Source organism: Rhinoderma darwinii, chromosome 4 (genome assembly GCF_050947455.1).
Source record: "Rhinoderma darwinii isolate aRhiDar2 chromosome 4, aRhiDar2.hap1, whole genome shotgun sequence".
Classification (NCBI taxonomy): domain Eukaryota; kingdom Metazoa; phylum Chordata; class Amphibia; order Anura; family Rhinodermatidae; genus Rhinoderma; species Rhinoderma darwinii.
This window is the reverse complement of record NC_134690.1, coordinates 318857728-318883000: the sequence shown is the minus strand read 5'-3', so window position 1 is coordinate 318883000 and position 25273 is coordinate 318857728. Positions and strand designations below refer to the sequence as shown.

Below are 25273 nucleotides of genomic sequence, written 5' to 3'. Positions count from 1 at the left end.
TTGATGCGCTCCCATAAGTTAAGATTTGTATTGACAATGCACAATAAATCATTGTGCACCAATGGGATAGCATGTAAAAACAGCATGGAGTCCAGGCAACTCATGTGATCATGAGATCAGGTAACATGCGACTGAAAGTAGGCTCTGTTCACACCTGTGCCGTGGTTTCCAGTTATAATAGAAACCACGACACAATGCCGGATCTGTCGTTTGACTTACAATAGGGTTCTTTGGAGTCCATTGTTTTAACAATAAGATTAGGGTTGCATGCAACACTATTCTTCCCATCAAATCTGTCTGGATCTGCTACGCAGATGTAAAAAGATCTTAAAGGAAAGGGGTTGTCCAGTTTCAGCAAATTAATGTTATTTTTTGTGTAAGAAAAAGTTATCCAATTTTACAATACACTTCCTGTATTAATAAGTTTTCAAAATCTCTGCTTGTTGTTATTGTGGATAAAAGCGTGAACCAAGCGGAAAATAAGATGCACCGCACATCCTAAAAATATTTGGTCATCATCAACAAATGTGTTAAAAATATACATACTACATTTAGCAAACTGCTACTGTGCTACCAAAATCCATTTTTCTTTGAGAGCACATAGCATACCGTGTATAAAAATACAATTTAATAATTCATACACACAACCACCTTCACGCAACTTTGCATCTGTGTCAGAGGCTGCATGAAGATAAAACTTTGCGACTAAAATACGTACTCAAGCAAACTCCTTATGCAAACATAACGTACGCTGCAAAAACTTTAACCCCTTAAGGACGCAGCCTAGTTTTGGCCTTAAGGCTCAGAGCCCATTTTTTAAATCTGACATATTTCACTTTATGTGGTAGTAACGTCGGAATGCTTAAAGAGGCTCTGTCACCAGATTTTGCAACCCCTATCTGCTATTGCAGCAGATCGGCGCTGCAATGTAGATTACAGTAACGTTTTTATTTTTAAAAAACGAGCATTTTTGGCCAAGTTATGGCCATTTTTGTATTTATGCAAATGAGGCTTGCAAAAGTACAACTGGGCGTGTTGAAAAGTAAAAGTACAACTGGGCGTGTATTATGTGCGTACATCGGGGCGTGTTTACTACTTTGACTAGCTGGGCGTTCTGATGAGAAGTATCATCCACTTCTCTTCAGAACGCCCAGCTTCTGGCAGTGCAGATCTGTGACGTCACTCACAGGTCCTGCATCGTGTCGGCACCAGAGGCTACAGTTGATTCTGCAGCAGCATCAGCGTTTGCAGGTAAGTAGCTACATCGATTTACCTGCAAACGCCGATGCTGCTGCAGAATCATCTGTAGCCTCTGGTGCCGATGTGTCCTCGCTCGTCTGACACGATGCAGGACCTGTGAGTGACGTCACAGATCTGCACTGCCAGAAGCTGGGCGTTCTGAAGAGAAGTGGATGATACGTCTCGTCAGAAAGCCCAGCTAGTAAAAGTAGTAAACACGCCCCGATGTACGCACATAATACACGCCCAGTTGTACTTTTACTTTTCAACACGCCCAGTTGTACTTTTGCAAGCCTCATTTGCATAAATACAAAAATGGTCATAACTTGGCCAAAAATGCTCGTTTTTTTAAAATAAAAACGTTACTGTAATCTACATTGCAGCGCCGATCTGCTGCAATAGCAGATAGGGGTTGCAAAATCTGGTGACAGAGCCTCTTTAAACCTATCCAAGCGATTCTGAGATTGTTTTCACGTGACACATTGGGCTTCATGTTCGTGGTAAAATTTGGTCAATATATTCAGTGTTTATTGGTGAAAAATTGCAAAATGTAGAGAAATGTTTGAAAAAAATAGCATTTTTCAGAATTTAAATGCATCTGCTTGTAAAACAGACGGTTATACCACCCAAAATAGTTACTAGTTCACATTTCCCATATGTTTACTTTAGATTGGCATCGTTTTTTGAACATTCTTTTATTTTTCTTGGACGTTACAAGGCTTAGAACATAAACAGCAATTTCTCATATTTTTAAGAAAATTTCAAAAGCCTTTTTTTTAAGGTACCTCTTCAGTTCTGAAGTGGCTTTGAGGGGCCTATGTATTAGAAACCCCCATAAAACACCCCATTTTAAAAACTAGACCCCTCAAAGTATTCAAAACAGCATTTAGAAAGTTTTTTTTAACCCTTCAGGCATTTCACAGGAATTAAAGTAAAGTAAAGTGGAGGTGAAATTTGCAAATTTAATTTTTCTTGCTGAGTTTCAATTTTATTCAATTTTTTTTCTGTAACACAGAAGGTTTTACCAGAGAAACACTACTAAATATGTATTGTCCAGATTCTGCAGTTTTTAGAAATGTCCCACATGTGGCTCTACTGCGTTTGTGGAATAAAACAAGAGCCCTAGAAGCAAAGAAGCACCTAGTGCATTTTGAGGCCTCTTTTTTATTAGAATATATTTTAGGCAGCATGCCAGGTTTGAAAAGGTGTTGAGGTGCCAAAACAGTAGGAATCCCCCAATAGTGACCCCATTTTGGAAACTACACCCCTCAAGGAATTCATTTATGGTTGTTGTTACCATTTTGACCGCACAGTTTTTTCACAGCACCTATTTGAATTGGGCTGTGAAATTAAAAAACTGTAATTTTATCCAATAAAATGTCATTTGTGATCAAAATTTATTCTTTTCACAGGGAACAAAATACCCCATTTTGTTGCCCAATTTGTCCTTAGTGCGGCAATACCCCATTTATGGTGATAAACTGCCGTTTGGGCCCATGGGAGGGCTCAGAAGGAAAGGAGCGCTATGTGTTTGTTGAAGTCCAGATTAGCTGGATTGGTTTTCGGGTGCCATGTCGCATTTGCAGAGCCCCAGAGGTATCAAAGCAATGGAAACCCACCATAAGTGACCCCATTTTGGAAACTACACCCCTCAAGGAATTCAAATATGGTTGTTGTTACAATTTTGACCGCACAGTTTTTTCACAGCACCTATTTGAATTGGGCTGTGAAATGAAAAAAATTACATTTTTTCCAATAAGATGTCATTTTTTATCAAAATTTCTTATTTTCACAGGGAACAAAATACCCCATTTTGTTGCCCAATTTCTCCTGAGTGCAGCAATACCCCATTTGTGGCGATAAACTGCCATTTGGGCCCATGGGAGGCCTCAGAAGGGAAGGAGCGCTGTGTGTTCTTTGGAGTGCAGATTTTGCTGGTTTGGTTTTCGGGTGCCATGTCGCATTTGCAGAGCCCCAGAGGTATCAAAGCAATGGAAACCCACCAGAAGTGACCCCATTTTGGAAACTACAGCCCTCAAGGAATTCAATTATGGGTAATGTGACCATTTAGACTCCATAGTTTTTTCACAGAACTTATTTGAATTGGGCTGGGAATTAAAACAAAATTAATTTTTTCCAATAATATGTCGTTTTGGCTGAAAATGTATTTACAAAATACCCCATTCTGTTGCGCAATTTCTTCTGAGTGCCGCAATACTCCATTTGTGGTGATAAACTGCCGTTTGGGCCCATGGGAGGGCTCAGAAGGAAAGGACCACCATTTGGCCTACTGGAGATTTTCTGGTGCTAAGTCATGTATGCAGAAGCCCCTGAGGTACCAGTACAGTTGAAACCCGCAAGAAGTGACCCAGTTTAAAAAACTACACCCCTTAAGGCATTCATCTAGAGGTGTAGTGAGCATTTTGACCGGAGACATACACCCCATAAACTGTAATGTGGGTTTTCCATGGTACGGCAATACCCTACATGTGGCTGTTATCAGCTGCCTGGGCACACAGCAGGGCCCAGAGGGGAAAGACGAGGGGGGATAAGCTGTGCGGAGTACATCAGAGTAAGTAAAATTGGGGTAAATTATAAACCAAGGGATGTATGATAAATTTTAAAACACTCTTTCATACAGATCTCTGGTTTTTCAGGACACGTGTCACATTGATATATTGTGTCATCCCTTATCCCCCTCTTAGAGCAGACTTTGCACCTCTTTTGACTTTTGGGAACTTCTCCTGGAAAGTGTTGCCCTGGTACGATGCGTGTGGCCTCGCTTCAAGAAGTACTGAGTGGCCCCCCTTCTTGGTCCCTAAAGATTAGGTTCTTGATAATCACCTCTTGAAATTCCAGGAAAGTTCCCGTCTGGCCTGCACATCGACGTAGCACGTACGCATTGTACAATGCCATCTGTATGATGTGCACGGCCAGCTTCTTATACCACACCGCATGGCACTGTAGGGCTTCAGGACTTGATCTGACAAGTCCACCCCTCCCATGTACCTATTGTAGCCCAGGATTCAGTCTGGTTTGGGGGTGTCTGTACTGGTACCTCGTACAGGTACATGGGTACTGGTGTGGCCATGTATTGTTGTCAATACAAGGACATCTCTCTTGTCCTTGTACTTGACACACAATATGTTGCTGCTAGAATGTGCCCTGCTCTCACCCCTTCTGAGTGTTTGCCCAAGCAGAGTCCTAGGGAGGCCTCTCAGATTTCTTCTAGCAGTGCCGCATGCCACAGTACTTCTGGAAGCGAGGCAGTTGAAGAGTGGGACGCTGGTATAAAAATTATCCAGGTAGAGGTGGTGACCCTGGTCCAGCAGTGGGTGCACCAAATCCCACACAGCTTATACATCTTCACGCCATACCTTGCCCTCTTACCCGGCAGGTACTCGCGGAATTGAACCCTCCCTTTAAAATGTACCAAGGACTTATCAATAGAAATACACTTCTCGGGGGTATATGCTTGGGAAAACCGAGCACTGAAACGGTCTAATAGGGGTCTCCGTTTATACAAACGGTCAAAACTGGGGTCATCTCGGGGTGGGCACGGCTCATTATCAGTATAATGTAAGAAGCGAAGTATTGCCTCATCTATTTATTTTTTAGGTTCCAGTTCAGTTCTGAAGTTGCTTTGAGAGGCCCATATATTAGAAACCCCTATCAAACACCCCATTTTAGAAACTAGACCCCTCAAAGTATTCACAACAGCATTTAGAAAGTTTATGAACCCTTTAGGTGTTTCACAGGAATTTAGAGCAAAGTAGAGGTGAAATTTACATATTTTTTTTGGTCAGAAAATCCTCTTTATACCATTTTTTTTTTATAACACAAAAGGTTTTATCAGAGAAACGCAACTTAATACGTATTGCCCAGATTCTGCAGTTTTGAGAAATATCCCACATGTGGCCCTAGTGCGGTAATGGACTGAAGCACCGGCCTCCGAAGCAAAGGAGCACCTAGTGGATTTTGAGCCCTCTTTTTTATTAGGCACCATGTCCGGTTTAAAGAGGTCTTGTGGTACCAAAACAGTGGAAACCCCCCCAAAAGTGACCCCAATTTGGAAACTAGACCCCTTGAGGAATGCATTGTAGTTTTCTTGGGGTGCATGCCGATTTTTGATCAGTTTTTATTCTATTTTTAGGTAGCGTGGTGACTAAAAAACAGCAATTCTGCTATTGTTTTGTTATTCTATTTTTAGGTGGCGTGGTGACTAAAAAACAGCAATTCTATTGTTTTTTTATTCTATTTTTTTTACAGCGTTCACCATGCGCTATAAATGACATATTCACTTTATTCTGCGGGGCGATACGATTACGGCGATACCAGATGTTTATAGTTTTTTTTATGTCTTATAGCGTTTGCACAATAAAATACGTTTTGTAAAAAATCATTCACTTTTTGTGTTACCTTATTCTAAGAGCCACAACGTTTTTATTTTTCCATCAATAAAGCCGTGCGAGGACTTATTTTTTTCGTAACGAACTGTAGTTTCGATCAGTACCATTTTTAGGTACATGCAACTTTTTGATCTCTTTTTATTCCATTTTTTGGGAGGTGAAGTGACCAAACAATTGTGATTCTGGTACGGTTTATTATTATTTTCTTTTACGGCGTTCACCGCGCGGGATAAATAACGAAATAATTTTGTAGTTCAGGCCGTTACAGACGCGGCGATACAAATTATGTATAGTTTATTTGTTTCGTTATATATTTTTTTATTAATAATAAAGGACTGATAAGGGAAAAAGGGGGATTTTTACTTTTAATACTTTTAAAACTTTTATTTTCTTATTTTTACACATCTTTTTTTAACTTTTTTTTAACTTTATTACTTTGTCCCACTAGGGGACTTGAGGGCAGGAGGCCCTGATCGCAATTCTAATACACTGCACTACATGCGTAGTGCAGTGTATTAGAACTGTCAGCTACTCACTGACAGCAAGCATAGTGGGTCCTGACTTTGTCAGAACCCACTAGGCTTCCGTCGATGGCATAGCCGGACGCCATTGTTTGGTGTCCGGTCGCCATAGTCACCATCGCCGGCCGCTATCGTGTAGCAGGCCGGCGATGGCAGCTTAACCCCTAAAAAGCCGCGATCTCTATTGAACGCGGCTTTTAAGGGGTTAATCAGCGGGGACACAGCGATCAGTCCCCGCTGTACAGCTCCTGTATGTGTCGGGAGGACGGCCGAAACGGCCGTTACTCCCGAGACGTACTATTAGGTCATGGAGCGCGAACGATACAGCTACCATGACCTAATAGTACGTCCAGGAGCGGGAAGGGGTTAAGGCTGGGTTCACACGACCGATTTTCAGACGTAAACTAGGCGTATTATGCCTCGTTTTACGTCTGAAAATAGGGCTACAATACGTCGGCAAAAATCTGCCCATTCATTTGAATGGGTTTGCCGACGTGCTGTGCAGACGAACTGTCATTTACGCGTCGTCGTTTGACAGCTGTCAAACGACGACGCGTAAAATGACTGCCTCGGCAAAGAAGTGCAGGACAATGAAGAAGTAAATGAAGAGCAGCTCAAGATTTACGAGCGTCAAAGGCGCCTTGCATAATGCGAGGAGGAGCTTTTACGTCTGAAACGACGCAGCTGTTTTCTCCTGAAAACAGTCTGTCTTTTCAGACGTAAAAGGCACTTCTCGTGTGCACATACCCTAAGGCCTCATGCACACGACCGTAGCCGTGTGCACGGCCGTGATTTTCGGGTCGGCCGGCTGCGGACTGTCAGCCGCGGGCCGCCCGCAAATCGTACGACATGCACATGGCCGCTGTCATTGTTTTCAATGAGTTTGGACCGCAGAAGATGTCCGTAATAGGACATGCCCGTTCTTTCTGTGGTGCGGGTTCCCGGGCCATGCACGGACCGTAAAAACTACGGTCGTGTGAATGGCCCCATAGAAAAGAATGGGGCCTCAATTCTCCCGTGGATTTTCGGGGGAATTGCGGCCGCAAAAACACGTTCGTGTGCATGGGGCCTAAGGGTCTGTTCACACGCTTAACAAAAAACGGCTGTGAAATACAGAGAAATTTAAGGGAAAACAGCCTCTGATTTTCAGCCATTTTTATGCATCAAGTGTTTTTGAGCTGTTTTCTATTGAGATAATGAAAAATGGCTCCAAAAACGGTTGAAGACGTGACATGCACTTCTTTTTTACGGGGCGTTTTCTTACGCGCTGTTTTTACAAACGGCCGCATAAAAAACCGCCGTGTGTGAACGAAACACCATTTTTCCCATTGAAATCAATTGGCAGAGCACGGATGCACCTTGGATGTGGAAAACTGCAGTTTTTCACGTCCGAGATGCGCAACGCCCGTGTGAATCCAGCCTAAGGTATATACACATATATATTCGCACTAGATTGCGTCAACACTGATTCTGTGAAAATTTTGGCTAAAACACAAATTGACCGCAACATGTGAACATAGCCTGACCCTAATCCGTTATCGCATATCCCTAATGCAATAACTAATGCTGATTTTTTAAATGGATCTATTTGGAAACTCGTTTGTGGCAACTGTAAAAATAAAAATTCTGACTTACGGATATATTTTCTATCATCATAAATGTATTAGACATTCCTTTCTAGTGATAATGGTTATAACTGTAACGGGTATCGCAAAAAAAGTGGTCAATGTATTTTATACTAAAGATCGGGTACGGACAGAATATAGACAGTGTAAAATATGCAATTTATTGATTTTCGTGTGAGTGTTTGGTGTGACTTATTTGACACCAAAATCCTGACACTGGTCACGGAGCCAATAAGAAACAGCCTAATAAGGTGCTTTTCTAAAAAAAAAAAAGAAAAGGGGGACAATCAGAGAGTAAGTAACAACAGTTCATGTTACCCCACCCTCTAGGGTCATCTACAGTCATACAATGACAGATTCTCCTCCTGTCCCTGCACGCTACCAGCACACCCCCCTCTCCACATGGGTTTAAGGGGGAGCGTCAAATATATACAGCTCCCACTTCAATCTGCTTTGACTAAGGCTAAATCTTAGCTAGAGCTGCAGTCTAGGTCTTGATTTAAAGCCAAGAATCTTAGCCGTGCTAGAGCCGTTAGTAGAAAGAACGTATCCGATACGTCTTTGGCTATTGAGGTGCCTTCCTGCCATGACATATCAGATACATCCTTGAAAGGGAAAGGGTTATTGCCATAAACATATGATAGGTGCAGGTCCAAGCTCTGGAATAGGCACCTATGGAGAACGAGGGTCCCCCAACCCGCCATGGTGAGGCAGAGAATGAATGGAGAGGGGGCCGTGCTTACTCGGCTGTTTTCGTAACTCCCATATAACAAAATTAAGAGAGCCGTCCGCTTACGTGACCACTTAGTCTCCACCTGGAATCGGTTGCCCCCGGGACGGGGATTACCAAAGCGGCCACCCACATCTATCAGACATTTATGGCAAAGCTTGTGGATATGCCATGTATGTCTGAGATGGGAATAACCAGATTTACATTAGTGTAATAGGAAACATATTTCACCCATATTCTGACCACAAATCCATGCCCGACTACAGTACCAATGACCTGAACTAACATCATAGATCCGTTAGAGCCGCGGTCAAGACTGTATTTGCAGCAGTTATGCAAATGCAAAAGCGACCTAGCAGCCTACAGCACATGGAATTCACACTTGTATATTTTACTTCAGTAATTATAAGCCAAAACCAGGCCGGAACTTGAAGATAAAAGCTAATAGAAATATTGAACATCTTCTGTGTTTTGGACTCAGTACTGGTTTTGGCTTATAAATACTAATCCATAATAGTAACCAAATTACTGCCGTGTGAATGAGGTCTAAAGCCACCTCAGCGATTATTATTTTTTCCTATATATCCCACATGTACAGCGCACTCTGCCGGGTATAGAGCTCTGCTGCTGCCCAGCGCCTACAGTTATTTGGTTATAACCTTACTATCACACATATGATAATGTGCCGGAGACTCTCGTACTACAACGTCCGCCCGTCCAGCGCATACTCGCTCCACGTCGTATACATAACAACTACACACAACACGTTTCCGCTAGTAGAACCATAGACTAGAACGGAAGTGGTTGGTTGATGGGACCACAGTAGTTCCGGGTCAGGGGTCGCCCATGCTTCCATGTGGAGTTCTGCTGTAAGACACCCGGTGCAGAAACAGATCGTTACTCCATAGAGAGGTACAGCTCGTATCATAGACGGTCTCACTGCTTATAGCGGTTAATTAGCAATTAACTCCTTCTACTCTGGGCTGAGTACTCTGCTGATGGAAACATCGCATTTTCTTCTATTACGATTATTTTCTTGTGTCTGAGCCACAGATTGAAACTGTAGTGACTTTACTTATTAGGAATGTCGTGCAGCTACAGATCGTGTAGGGCATCGATTACAGGAGAGCTGGGAATCCCCACGGATCTAACGTTTATCCCCTATTCAATAGATTCCACAGTGCTAAATATAGCAGGCACGCACTGATATGGGGGGGGCATGTGTGGCTGGCACACTGTTATGGGGGGTATCTGACTGGCACACACTGTTATGGGGGAATCTGTGACTGGCACACTGTAATGGAGGCATCTGTGGCTGGCACACTGTTATGGGGGGTATCTGACTGGCACACACTGTTATGGGGGAATCTGTGACTGGCACACTGTAATGGAGGCATCTGTGGCTGGCACACTGTTATGGGAGTATCTGACTGGCACGCACTGTTATGGGGGAATCTGTGACTGGCACACTTATGGAGGCATCTGTGGCTGGCACACACTGTTATGGGGGAATCTGTGTCTGGCACACTGTTATGGGGGAATCTGTGACTGGCACACTGTAATGGAGGCATCTGTGGCTGGCACACTGTTATGGGGGGTATCTGACTGGCACACACTGTTATGGGGGAATCTGTGACTGGCACACTGTAATGGAGGCATCTGTGGCTGGCACACTGTTATGGGAGTATCTGACTGGCACGCACTGTTATGGGGGAATCTGTGACTGGCACACTTATGGAGGCATCTGTGGCTGGCACACACTGTTATGGGGGAATCTGTGTCTGGCACACTGTTATGGGGGAATCTGTGACTGACACACACTGTTATGGAGGCATCTGTGGCTGGCACACTAATTGGTCATCTGTTGCCAGCACACTGTTAGGGGGGCATAACTACACATCTAGGTTTTGTTTTTTCTTGTTGTAAACTATTGGGACAAAATTGCCTTGGTTGTGATCAATAATTTTTGACATTATCTGACCTCACTGATTTTAACTGCATTCTCACATATATGTTGGGTAAGATTTATGAATAGGAATGACTTGGCAAAAAGTTACATAAAAACGTAGTATCAGCGATGCCCATAACAACCACTCTTTAATTTTGAAACGCTTTCATTTTCAAGTTGGGTCTGGTAAAATGAAATCTGATTGGTTGTTCTGGGTAACATTGACCTCCAGTGACCACAGTGTTCCATCAAAGAAACACTGTGGTTATATAGAGGTCTAATTGTTGTCTATGGGCAACACTAACCATAAGACCGTTTTTATGCATTACGCCATTTGTCAATTTCATATATGTGTCCGTGATGGACAAATCCCAGGCAACCGATTCACTTAGAAATTGGCTGCGGATTCTGATGTCTATGAATGATTGAAAATTTTCCTGGCCACTAAAAGGTCAAATAAGCCTCTGAATCTGGCTCATAATTTTATATAATCTGTGTATTTTATATTTCTGTTTCACTTTTGAATTCAGCACACACAGCAGACATCGGAAATGACGTCTTTAGCCCATCAACTGAAGCGTCTAACACTGCCACAAAATGATCCTAGCCTGCTTGGCCGGCACTATGTGGCATCCCTTCTCTTTGATCCTAAGGAAGCTGCAAATATTGACAGAGATACATTTTATGCTCTTGGTAAGTAACAGTTCCCTCTGGGATAACATACGTTTAACAATAAAGGGAAACTCCAACTCTTGGACTCCTAAAAAATATTCCAATTAGGTTTTGTTTACACTGGGTTCTTCCTTATGTTATTAGAAGATTCAACCGCTGACAGCGAAAAGCTGTTCTCTTGATCACCCATTCATAGCATATCCTATATTTATGTCATCAATATTACTTTTAAAGGCTCTGTACACTTTTCAATGTGTTTTTAAAAAAAATGTTAATTTAATGTTTTTTAGCACCTTTCTTATTGACTTCTATTAGGCATGATCGATATTAGGTGGTTCCCGTGTGTCAAGCAGGACCCTCTCTCAGCCAAGCCGTCAGTTCAGCTAGACTGACAGAATTGGCTGAAAGGAAGCCATACAGCTTCTATATTTAAAGGATACATAGAAGCTTTATCATAAAAACTAAAAAATATAAAAGCGCTGAAAAACACAAAAATATTTCTGAAGGCAAATGCCATCAGTTGGTATCAGCTAGTCTCCAATCTGTCAGGTTTCTGTTAAATTTAGTGGGAAAAATAGTTGGTATCCATACAAAAAATATACAATTTCCCTTGTTCTGTTATTATAATCCTTTCTATCAGACTAGGAGCGTTCTGTTTATCAGGCCTGTGGGGGTCTTTTACATCCCCCCCCCCTCTTACCGTGCAGGTTAACAATAGTCGTTTCATTTTCCCTATGACATCAGACTGCTGGCACATAGCGGCCTGCTGATGGCAACCACAGGGAGTTCGGAATTCCCTGCAGCCTCGTTTTTCTGGAATTGTAATATTTGGTAATTGTTGTTTATGCAGGACCCTAGTATATTGTCTTCATTTTATCCAATACAAGTATTATTTATCTTTCACGTATAGGTGCTGCCCTGAGCTAATATCCAAGTATGCTTTTATTATCCTTTATATAGCCAGCATATTCTACAATACATTGTAGTAGAGGCTGCCAGTACAGACCCCAATAGAATACATATAGAAAAAGCAAAAAAATAAAGACACAACGAAAAGCTGATGTCTCTTTTATGAATCTCACTGTAGAATCTCAAAGAAAGGTGACATCTTCATTTGTAATTAATATTTACTTTAATATTTCTACGTCCTCAAAGGTATATCTTAAGTGTCCATCTTTCTTTAGGATGCACTGGTCTTGAAGAACTTATGGGGATTGATGCCTCCTTTGCAATCTTTGAGGAGACTCTGTTTAGTAACACTTCTAAAAGCTTGGAACGCAGCGTGCAAACTAAAGCCGTGAATGAACAGCTGGATGAAAACGTCTCCTTGTTTCTTACACACCTATCCCCTTACTTCATGCTGAAGCCCGCTCAGAAGTGCATGGAATGGCTTATTCACAGGTACGGTAACCAATATCCTGATATCTCGCACATCGCATATGCTCTTTGTCTGGGTGCAATAGCAAATTGATGCCTGTATTTAGAGAGCTCCCTGTAATAAAGGTTTACCCTTACTAAGCTGCGCTCCACCACATATTTCACCACTCCAGCTTTTAATGGCAGCAGTAAAAAATGATTAGCAATGGTTAATTCAGTTCGCCAATGTCTAATATATAGTATTCTACTGTTTTGTGTTTTCAGGTTTCATATCCATCTCTACAATCAAGACAGTCTGATAGGCTGTGTCCTGCCGTATCATGAAACCAAAGTATTTGTCCGAGTCATTCAGCTTTTAAAGATTGAAGACCCCACTCACAAGTGGAACTGGCTACATCCAATTCAGGTAACTATTAAAGGGGTGTTAGATTCCTTATGAGCAAACTATTAGAACACGTCAATTTATCAAACTTGCATTCTTCGCTTACACAGTATTAGACTTGTGAGCGCAGAAGTTTGTGCAAAAGAGCTTCGCTCCCTACTGTTAATGAGGAACGAAAGTCGAAATAGTAGGCAACCATATTGAAGGCTGTAGAGAACTGTCTTTTGGTCACCCTGTCAGTCAGCCTGCATACAAGTGATATCTTTCTCTCCTCTCTCTATCTCATTCTCTCTCTATCTCTTGCTCTCTATCTTGGGTTAGCTTCATATTAAGATGCATAACAGATTTGTAATTGTATTTTACATATAATTTTTAATATAACAAATTATATATGATATTTTTTTAATACATTTTTTATAACTAATAGGTGTTTGCATGCTGTCCTAACTGGCACAGTATTCTGTATTTTGAGTTGCTAGGTTATATTTTTAAGAATAGCAGGGGATGTTCCTAATTGGATTATGTGGATTGACCGTGCACACTGTGTGCATATAGAGAAGCATACTGTATGTTCTATATAAAAACTCTTGCAATTAAAGCCAGTTGTTAGGCTCTGTTCACATCTGCGTCGGAGGTTCCATTAGGAGCCTTTGTCATAGATCTGATCCACAATACCTGCGCTGTTTTTTTTTCGGAACCCATTAAAGGGGTTGTCTCAGAATAAAAAATTCTCACCTATCCACAGGGTAGGTGATCATTTTCTGATTGCCGAGACCCCCACCAGATTCTTCTTTCTGCACCCGGTGCAGTGAGGAGGAGCTTGAATAGTGCGTCGGTCACGCATGTGCCCACCGCTCTATTCAATGTCTGTGAGTATGACGGAAACTGCTGAGCGATGTACTCTGGTTTTTTCATCATTCCCATTGACTTTGGAGAAGCAGATTGAATGCTCATCTGCCGCTCCATTCAATGTTCTCCTCACTGCAGGTGGTGCAGTGAGGAGGAACAAGGTGCTCGGGACCACGGTCCTCAAAATCGGTGGGGGTTCCAGCCATCAGAAAATCATCACCTTTCCTTTGAAATGGGGGGGGTGGAATAAAAATACTACCCCAGTAATCTAATGTTTATAATAATAAATTATAGATTTTATAAATTGTGACCGGACCTTTGATCATTCCACTCATGGAGCCGGTCATGCCATCAAGGGGAATGCTCTTGCTAGAGGACAAGGGTTTGTGATCAATAATTCCCCCATAATCATACAGTATAGCTTGAGCTCTAAGGTCACGGGGGAGGGGAATAAAAGTACTACACCAGAATCTAATGTTTATTTTCATGCTATGCTTTTCACTTGTTTCAAGGCACCAGGCATCGGCTCTCTTGTATCAAAGTTTTTTTATTATTCACAAAATGACAGCAGGAAAAGATATTGCACTCTGTCATGTTAATAAAGGTTCTTACTTTTTATGATTGTCCTCTGTTTGCAATGGTCATGTTGACTTATCGAGTAGTTCTGACGTATCAAGATATCTCAGTATTTGTTCTCTTTTATATGTGTATATGTCTGACTATCATAAATACTTTTCCAAGCTAGTACTCGTCTGTGACGTATCCAGTATATCTGCAGCACTATTTGTATGTCTGGGATTCTCACTTTGTTGGTTCTGTGTAATAATAATTCCATTTGTTATTTTATATAGAAACCGGGGGTCCCTCTTGCCAGAAGCACCTTAATCACACATTGTTACAAAGATATGGGGTTCATGGAATTCATTTGCAGCTTGGTCACCAAATCTATAAAGGTTTGTATTTATACATATATAAATGTTACTGTAGATTGGGTTCTGTGTATATAGACAGTAAAATGCCTTTAATCCTGCATTTTTACAGACACATTCGAGAATATTAAACTTTCTTGTAAGGTTGTGAAGGAGCTTCATAAATACGTAAAAAAAAAAAAGGCTGTTACGCCAGAAAACTGGTATAAGGCGGGTTCCCGCGTAACGTAAACGCTGCAGAATTTCCGCAATTCTTTGCGGAAATTCCGCAGCATTTACAGTAGCAGCAAAGTGAATGAGATTTAGAAAATCTCATGCCCACGCTGCGGAAAAAAAACCTCACAAGTGTCGTGCGGAAAGTGTTCTGTGGTGCGTTTTTCAATTCCGCAGCATGTCCATTTATGCTGCGTGTTCTGTGCGGAGATCCTGCGTGTTTGGCTCATAGACTTCAATGGGGAGCAGAAATTCTGCAGCAGCAGAAACGCAGTAAAAACCACTGGAAATTCGCAGGTTCACATATACTTTGCTATAACCAATGTTTAACACTAAATACGCAGGTAAAACCGCTGCGTTTCTGCAGCTATATGAGCAGGAAGAACTCGCTATTTGGTTTGGATTTACCAGCATTTTTCTAGAGATTCTGCTGCAGATTTTCAGTTGCAGAAAATCTGCAGCGTATTCTGTGTGTGGGAACATGGTCTAATTGCACTTCTAAATCTCCGCCGTTGTGTCTAGAACCACATTCATACTGTACATAAGTAAGGGGCCGGCTGATAACCTAGTTTTCTGAGTAATATTGTGTGTTTTTTTTAATATTAGGTGTTTTCAGAAGACACAGAAAATAAGGCCAAGCTGAGAGTCTTGATATCGTTTTATGTCTCAACAATAGTGGCTGCTTTGGATGCTGCTGAAAAAATCCTTGACACATTTGTTGCTAAACTCCTGCCATATGTACAGAAGGTATTAGTATTTTGACTGATATGTTATTTGTTTTCTACAATATTAGCTGTAGTCATTAGTCCTCCAAAGGGGAAGAATTCTAATTTAAATTGTCACAAGGCTTGGCACAAATAGGAAATATGGATGTCATAGATGGAGGCATCTCCTGCATTGGTGGAATGGACTTGGCCTTTATTAGCCAGACCGGCGACGACTGTGCGTTACGTTTGCCTCTTCATCTGAATTGTTGCCATGTAATGCCACATTTTTCTTCTGCGACCCTCTGCAGGGGGAATATTTAGACAGAGGTGTCTAAATATTAAGGCTGGAGCTTTTGTCATGCAACAGCTTGAAGTTTTGTCTTACCAAGACAACTTATTAAATAGAGGTCAGCCCAGTTAACCCCTTCAAGACCCAGCCTGTTTTGGACATGTTGACACAGATGATTTTTTCAAATCTGACGTGTCACTTTATGTGGTAATAACTCCGCAATGCTTTTGCCTATCCAAGCGATTCTGAGATTGTTTTCTCGTGACATATTTTACTTTATGTTAGTGAAAAAATTTGGTCCATAAATTCAATATTTATTTGTGAAAAACTTAAAATTTTAGCAAGAATGTGCATTTTTTTTTAATTTAAATGTATTTGCTTGTAAAACAAATAGTAATACCACACAAAATAGTTACTAGTTAACATCCCCAGATGTCTACTTTATGTTTGCATCGTTTTCGTTTTCACGCCCTTTTATTTTTCTAGGCTTAGAACTTTAGCAGCAATTTCTCATATTTTCAAGAAAATTTCAATAGGCTTTGAGGGCCTTCTATATTAGAAAGTCCCCATAAATCACCCCATTTTGAAAACTGCACCCTCAAAACCACATTCAGCAAGTATTTTAACCCTTTAGGCGTTTCCCAGGAATTAAGGCAAAGTAGAGGTGAAATTTACAAATTAATTTTTTTTTGCTGAAATTCATTTGCAATAAAAAAAAATCTGTAACACAGAAGGTTTTACCAGAGAAATGCAACTCAATATTTATTGGCCAGATTCTGCAGTTTTTTAGAAATATCCCACATGTGGCCCTACTAGTGTCCTAATGGACTGAAGCATCGGCCTCAGAAGCAAAGGAGCACCTAGTGGATTTTGGGGCCTCTTTTTTTTAAGAATATATTTTAGGCACCATGTCCGGTTTGAAGGGGTGTTATGGTACCTAAACAGTCGAAACCCCCCAAAAGTGACCCCATTTTGGAAACTACACACCTCAAGGCATTTTTCTAGGGGTATAGTTAGCATTTTGACCCCACGTTTTTTTTTGCAGCATTTAGTGGAATTAGTCTGTGACGACGAAAATCACCTTTTTTTCTGTGGAAACATAGAATTTTTTCATTTTTACAAGGAATAAAGGAGAAAAAGCACCCCAACATTTGTAAAGCAATTGTTCCCGATTATGGCAATACCCAATGTGTGGTAATAAACTGCTGTTTGGACCCACAGCAAAGCTCAGAGTGGAAGGAGCGCCTTTTGGATTTTGGAGCGCAGATTTTGCTGGATTGGTTTTCAGTGCCATGTCGGGTTTGCAACGCCCTGAAGGGACCAAAACAGTGGAAACCCCCCAAAAGTGAACCTATTTTGGAAACTACACCCCTCAAGGAATTTTTCTAGGGTTATAGTGAGCATTTTGACCGCACAGGATCTTTTTTAGAGCTAAGGTGACCAAAAAACAGCGATTTGGGCGCTTTAAATTCTTTCTTACAGCATTCACTGTGCGCAATAAATTACGTTTTTACTTTATTCTGCGGGTCGGTACGATTACAGTGATGCCATATGTATATAGTTTTTTTTTAAGTTTTGCAGCGTTTGCATGATAAAATTAAGTTTTCTATAAAATAATTTATTTTCTGAGACACTCTATTCTGAGCCGTAACTCTTTTATTTTTTAAGTAAAAAATGCTGTGGGAGGTCTTGTTTTCTGCGGGACGGCTTGTAGTTTTTATTGGTACTATTTTGGGGTAAATGTGACTTTTTGATCACTTTTTATTCTATATCTTGGGAGGGGTGGTGACCAAAAAATAGCGATGCTGACAGTTTTCCGTTTATTTTGCTGTTTGCGGCATTCACCGTGCGGAAAAAAAACCATTATAGTTTCATCGTTTGGGTCGTTAAGAACATGGTGATACCAAATATGTGTACTTTTTTTTTTTAACGCTTTCATTTTTTCCCTACAATAAATGAATTCTAGGAAAACAAAAACTTTTATTTTTACACTTTTATAAAATATTTTTATGAACTTTTTTTTTTTTACTTTTTACACTTTTTTTTTCTTTTTTTGACCTGCAGCTCTGATCGCTGCTAGAATGCATTACACTACCTAGGTAGAGTAATGTATTCCAACTGTCAGTGTGACGTCACAGTCACTCTGACTGTAAGTCTACGAGGACCAGCCAGAGGCTTGTCCTCATAGGCTTCCATACATGGCAGACCCGGAGGCCGTTGCCTGGCCTCCGGATGCCATCACAAGCATCAGCAACCCCCACAATTGCATGGGGGCTGCTGATGTGCTATTAACCCCCTAAATGTGGCGATCGCAATCGAGCACCACATTTAACGGATTAATTGCCGAAATCAGCGGCGATGAGCAGCTGATCGGCAACACTGGAGTGTCAGCTGTCGGGGGACAGCTGATCTCTCAGATCCCGATGCACACCTTGTCGCCGACAGGGTGCATCGGGAACGACACAGTGACTTCCTGTCACTCTGACAGGAAGCCTATCAGTACCAGCCGAAGGTTGGTCCTGATGGGCTTCCGTCCATGGCAGACACGGAAGCCATTGTTTTTCATTCTAACTATCGACAAACCCCCCGATTTTGGACCGGGGTCTGCCGATATGCTAGAAACCCCTAAAATTTAAGGGGTTAATTTGCCGAAATCAGTGGCAAAGGACAGCTGGCCGGCAAGAGTGGAGTGTCACCGACAGTGTGCACTGGAAACAACTCAGTAACTATACGTCCTCGTGCGGGAAGTAACCTCCCGCAACGACGTACAGTTACTTACTCGTGCGGGTAGGGGTTAATTTCCCCTCCAGTGGCATTAAAATGAATGGCTAACCATGTAATGCATGGACAGGCAAGTTCTGACAGAGAGGGAGACGCTCTGGCTTAAATAGAGAAGTCCCAAGAGGGGTATCCCTCTTGATGGCAACCATATGCCCTAATAGGACATATGGATGGTGCGTGACTTACCTGCAAACATTTTTCTATTTCTTGATGTCACTCTACAATAGCTACATGCAACACAACTAAAAGTAATCCCAAGGACTGCTACTGTCACACTATGCGAAGCCTGTTTAGGCCCAGCATTATAGGTTTGCAGGATCAGTTATTGGGAATAGATACAGTGAAGGAAATAAGTATTTGATCCCTTGCTGATTTTGTAAGTTTGCCCACTGTCAAAGTCATGAACAGTCTAGAATTTTTAGGCTAGGTTAATTTTACCAGTGAGAGATAGATTATATATAAAAAAAAAAAAAGAAAATCACATAGTCAAAATTATATATATTTATTTGCATTGTGCACCGAGAAATAAGTATTTGATCCCCGACCAACCATTAAGAGTTCAGCCTCCTCCAGACCAGTTACACGCTCCAAATCAACTTGGTGCCTGCATTAAAGACAGCTGTCTTACATGGTCACCTGTATAAAAGACTCCTGTCCACAGACTCAATTAATCAGTCTGACTCTAACCTCTACAACATGGGCAAGACCAAAGAGCTTTCTAAGGATGTCAGGGACAAGATCATAGACCTGCACAAGGCTGGAATGGGCTACAAAACCATAAGTAAGACGCTGGGTGAGAAGGAGACAACTGTTGGTGCAATAGTAAGAAAATGGAAGACAAACAAAATGACTGTCAATCGACATCGATCTGGGGCTCCATGCAAAATCTCACCTCGTGGGGTATCCTTGATCCTGAGGAAGGTGAGAGCTCAGCCGAAAACTACACGGGGGGAACTTGTTAATGATCTCAAGGCAGCTGGGGCCACAGTCACCAAGAAAACCATTGGTAACACATTACGCCGTAATGGATTAAAATCCTGCAGTGCCCGCAAGGTCCCCCTGCTCAAGAAGGCACATGTACAGGCCCGTCTGAAGTTTGCAAATGAACATCTGGATGATTCTGAGAGTGATTGGGAGAAGGTGCTGTGGTCAGATGAGACTAAAATTTAGCTCTTTGGCATTAACTCTACTCGCCGTGTTTGGAGGAAGAGAAATGCTGCCTATGACCCAAAGAACACCGTCCCCACTGTCAAGCATGGAGGTGGAAACATTATGTTTTGGAGGTGTTTCTCTGCTAAGGGCACAGGACTACTTCACTGCATCAATGGGAGAATGGATGGAGCCATGTACCGTCAAATCCTGAGTGACAACCTCCTTCTCTCCACCAGGACATTAAAAATGGCTCGTGGCTGGGTCTTCCAGCACGACAATGGCCCGAAATATACAGCCAAGGCAACAAAGGAGTGGCTCAAAAAGAAGCACATTAAGGTCATGGAGTGGTCTAGCCAGTCTCCAGACCTTAATCCCATCGAAAACTTATGGAGGGAGCTGAAGATCCGAGTTGCCAAGCGACAGCCTCGAAATCTTAATGATTTACAGATGATCTGCAAAGAGGAGTGGGCCAAAATTCCATCTAACATGTGTGCAAACCTCATCATCAACTACAAAAAACGTCTGACTGCTGTGCTAAGTTGCCAACAAGGGTTTTGCCACCAAGTATTAAGTCTTGTTTGCCAAAGGGATCAAATACTTATTTCTCTGTGCACAATGCAAATAAATATATATAGTTTTGACAATGTGATTTTCTGTTTTTGTTTTTTTTTATATATAATCTATCTCTCACTGGTAAAATTAACCTAGCCTAAAAATTCTAGACTGTTCATGTCTTTGACAGTGGGCAAACTTACAAAATCAGCAAGGGATCAAATACTTATTTCCTTCACTGTATGTAACAGATGTTGGATGTGATGTTGCGGTCTAGTATCGGTTTTCTTATGCCCCAATTATGATTGTTTTTCTTTCTGAGGCCATCACTTTTAGTCTACAGTGGTGTAGAAAGCGAGCATGGGGGAGGAACAGCTTGATGACTGTATCAATATGAACATGATTATTGTATCAGTATGGGTGAGCGTTAAGTGACTCTAAAAATCTATAGGACTCTCCCCTATGTTGACCACTTAAAACCAACATATTTTAGGGTCCGTATTAGGGCTGCAACACATGGACTCCCCGCAGTGTTATAGAACCAAACTTTAGGCTCTGTGAAAATCATGCTTTTGGCCTACGTTTGACGTATACGCCAGTAAAAGCTCCCGTCGTATACGTTAAATGTAGGCTGTGGTGGATGCCTTTAAAGGTGGCATCCGTCTCCCAAAGACTATAACAATATCCGTTAAATGTATATCTCATGGGCTCTCATAACGCTGTTTATGATTACAGTCTATGGGTGATAGATACCACTATTAGACATCCGTTTAATGCATACGTCGCCCATAGACTGTAATGGTATCCATTTAATGTATATGCCATTAAAGGCTATTAAAAAGCTCATGACGTATATGTTAAACGCTCACCTGTGACATATGCCATACAGTGGCATATGTCACCCATAGACTCCCATGTTTAAAAAGTATACCACGCGGCATGCGTTTTTTGCGGGCTCCCTCGCGATGAAAAAGTGTCGTTTACTACGCAATTCCATTCGCCCCAAAAAAAGTATACTGACATATACCAACGTGATGGAGGCCAAAGGGACTCTCTTTTGGCCTCCGTAGTTCTAATGGAGTCCTATTAACAAATTTAGCATGTACGTTTAGAGCTTCCTGATATACACGATAAATGTGATGTTCACAGAGCCTTAGATCACCATGGGGATCTTTTAGATCAGAAAAATCTCGTGGGGTCTAGGTGTTGCAATGCACCTGTCCGAGGAGAGATGGCAAGGAACAGTAAGGGCACTCACACAGACTACAAATCTAAAAGAACATCAGCACGATTATTACTCGTACGCTCTGTGTCAGGTGACTGTTAATATTTTATTTCTAACTGGTACATGGCTTTCTTCTGTAGGGGTTAAAGACTTCTCTGGTAGATTACAAAGCTGCTACATACATGATAGTCTGCCAATTAGCTGTGAAAACCGTAATGGAACCAAGGTTGGTGAAAGCCCTGGCATCACAGCTCAGCCGCAACCTCCTCAGGACACCATCTCTGGTCCGGGAAGGAGTGGGATCTATAATAATTCTTTTACAAAGTCAACAGTATAAAGATGTGGGGAAGAAGTAAGTATTTACAGGTTGTATGTATGTTATGCCAGTATGAAAAGACTTCACTATTGAGATGGGCCCGAGCCCATAGCCCAAACGAACTACTAAATATGAGGCTCTAATACGACTGAAATATTCCATTCGTAATGTTTTGTACATTTTTGTAAAAATAGGCTTCATACAGAAATAAGTTATCTATCGGTCCTCAAGAAATGTAAGGATCATCTAATTCAGGTGTTCATTGTTCTCTTGGTATTGACTTATTTCCGTTTTACTATCCACTCTATTTCTCCAGAACATTTTTACATCTCTGTAAAGTCCCTGAATTAGTCACTGTACTTCAGAAAATTGCAATCTCCTATGACACAAAGGCGTTGTTAGAATACCTTCTCCCGAATTTAGTCCATGCCATTGTTCCTATATCTACAGGTATGTAGTATGTATACATATTTTTTTTTTCAATATTTCTGTACATCTATTCTTACATTTCGGCACTTGTGTATATTTCATTGTTTATTTGATACCGTTCTTTCCCTTTTTGTTACTCAGAACACAGTGTAGATGATGCAGACCCTGAAGTGTGTAAAAGTCATCTGGAAGCAATCCTTCACAACATACCACTGCAGAAAGACTTGGATAAACTATTAGCTCGGTAAGAAGTCTTTTTTTTTATTTTTTTGCGTTTCTTTCTTATTTCTAGAACATAATGGTCTTATAGGAGTTGTCGCCTTTGGGAAGGCTATGCCTCACTGAACAAAGTAGCGGGGGTCTCGTTGTTGCTTGCGGAAGGCCGGTTCTACTCCTCCAATTGCTGTTTTTGTCAAGGGAACCTCCTATTCTTTAATTGTTTTCCCCCTCAAAACATATACTGAAGGGGTTTTGCCATGAGAGACATTTATGACATACCCACAGGATATGTCATAAATGTCAGATAGATGCGGGTCCCACCACTGGGACTTGCACCTATCTCTAGAGCGGGGCCCCTTAAACCCCCGTTCTACTGCTCTGTGTTGTGGCTTAAACGTGTGATTCCCGACCATGAATTACGGAAACGGCGTAGCTGGCTGAGCTACGCTGTTTCCGTAAGTCCCATAGAACTGAATAGTAGTTACGGAAACGGCGTAGCTTGCATGCTACACTGCTTCCGTAACTGCTATTCACTACTATGGGAGTTAAGGAAACCGCATAGCTCATCCAGGTACGCTGTTTCCGTAATTCATGGTCGGGAATCACACATCTAAGCCACAACACAGAGCAGTAGAACGGGGTTTTAGGGGCCCCGTTCTAGAGAGAGGTGCGTGTCCCAGAGGTGGGACCCGCATCTATCTGACATTTCTGATGCATCCTGTTGATGGAAAAAACAAAAATAGGAAATTTTTTTAAGCAGCACAAGTTCCGAGTTCCTGGTGCGGTCGCATGCTGTCAAGCCAGGCAAACCTTCTCTGGCATAATGTAATTTCCAACAAAGCAGTAGGACAACCGCACACGTCTCCAAATCTTCAAAAAGGTTTTATTGTGAAAACATCTTGTGACAAACAGGCAATGTTTCGACCCGCAGTGAGTGACGGGTCTTTCAAGCTTGAGAAAGACCCGTCACTCACTGCGAGTCGAAACGTTGCCTGTTTGTCACAAGATGTTTTGACAATAAGACCTTTTTGAAGATTTGGAGACGTGTGCGGTTGTCCTACTGCTTTGTTGGAAATTGCATCCTGTTGATATGTCATAAATGTGTCCCATGGGAAAACCCCTTTAACAAGGCATCCATTATTTTAATCAACGGACATCCCTGTTATCCTTTATTTACATATTTTGGCTGTAGTTACAGATAGGATTTCCAAAGCAGTGTAATAATTCACTAACTCGTCATTCTCAATTCTCTGCAGCACCTTCTTGGATGAATTCCTCATTTATGGAGAAGAACATGAAGCCGACAAAAACAAAATGTCTGAACTGAACCAATGTTTTCTCCCACTCATCCGGCTGTTGGAAAACAAGTATGTGGGCCTCATTGTGTTTCCCAGCAGTTTGCACTAACGTTGCATTAATAGTGTCAGATAGAGCATGTTTAGTAAAGTCCCAAAATCCTTCCTCTAAGGCCTCATGCACACGACCGTAAAAACTCCTGTTATTACGGGTCGTAATTACGACCCCTAATAACGGGCTCATAGACTTCTATTGGCGACGGGTGCCTTCCCGTTTTCTCACGGGAAGGTGCCCGTGCCGTTGAAAAAGATAGAACATGTCCTATTTCAGGCCGTAATAACGGCACGGACAGTCCATAGAAGTCTATGGAGCTCTCGTAATGACGGGTGGCTACATGTGTGCACCCGTCATTACGGCAGCGTTGCTAAGGGACGTCAGTAAATAGTCACTTTCCAGGGAGCTGAAAGAGTTAACTGATCGGCAGTAACTCTTTCAGCACCCTGGACAGTGACTACCGATCAGTATAAACCTGTAAAAAATAAAAGACGTTCATACTTACCGACAACTTCCTGCTTCCTCCAGTCCGGTCTCCCGCCCGTTGCCTAGGTGACGCGTCTCTCTCGACATCCGGCCCGACGTCCTGGATGACGTTTCAGGCCATGTGATCGCTGCAGCCAATCACAGGTCAATCACAGGCTGCAGCAGTCACATGGACTGCCGCGTCATCCAGGGATGTCGGGCTGGATGTGAAGAGAGGGACGCGTCACCAAGACAACGGCCGGGTAAGTATGAATTTCTTTAACTTTTATTACAGAAAAGGCTGTCCCTTCTCTCTATCCTGCACTGATAGAGAGAAGGGGCTGCCGATTAGTGCAGTGCTATTTTGCCGCCAAAAACGTGCTCGTAAATACGGGTGGAATACGTGTGACACCGGACCCATATTTACGAGCACGGGTTCGTAAATACTGGTGCAAAACGGGTGGAATACGTGTGACACCGGACCCGTATTTACGCCAGTATTTACGGGTGGGAAAAAATACGGTCGTGTGCATGAGGCCTAACCGATTTACCATCCTTCTGTTATTGTATATACCCTGCAGCAGTTGTTCCTTCTTTTTTCTCTATCAATTCTTTACGGTTTTCGATATATATCTGCTTGCAGTCATTCAGGAGGAGCTTTAGTTTATTTCCAGGGGATAGAAATCTGTCCATGGTCATGTGATAGACAAACAGGTGGTGCACCGCTCGTCTAGAACACTGACACATACTGTAATCTGCCCTACACCTGTGTGTCCATCACATGACCAGGACAGATTTTTATCTACTGTAAATAAACTATGAACTGCATTCCTTTGGTAAGACAGCAAGCAGAGATATTGAAAACTGCAAGGAAATGATGATTCGTCCATATGA

The 25273-nt window shown here is 42.0% G+C and overlaps 1 protein-coding gene across 1 annotated transcript in view; it reads left to right on the top strand.

The window, feature by feature from the left end:
- Window positions 1-9337: 9337 nt before the first annotated feature.
- The window catches only part of HEATR1 (HEAT repeat containing 1), a 102002-nt gene continuing 86066 nt past the window's right edge, over window positions 9338-25273 (top strand). Inside the window, exons 1-10 of the mRNA XM_075862760.1 lie at window positions 9338-9436; window positions 11003-11165; window positions 12329-12545; window positions 12786-12927; window positions 14604-14705; window positions 15501-15641; window positions 21741-21952; window positions 22233-22366; window positions 22487-22589; window positions 23821-23931. Coding sequence (XP_075718875.1) covers window positions 11024-11165; window positions 12329-12545; window positions 12786-12927; window positions 14604-14705; window positions 15501-15641; window positions 21741-21952; window positions 22233-22366; window positions 22487-22589; window positions 23821-23931 — 1304 coding nt within the window. The 5' untranslated portion in view covers window positions 9338-9436; window positions 11003-11023. The remainder of the gene's footprint in view (window positions 9437-11002; window positions 11166-12328; window positions 12546-12785; window positions 12928-14603; window positions 14706-15500; window positions 15642-21740; window positions 21953-22232; window positions 22367-22486; window positions 22590-23820; window positions 23932-25273) is intronic.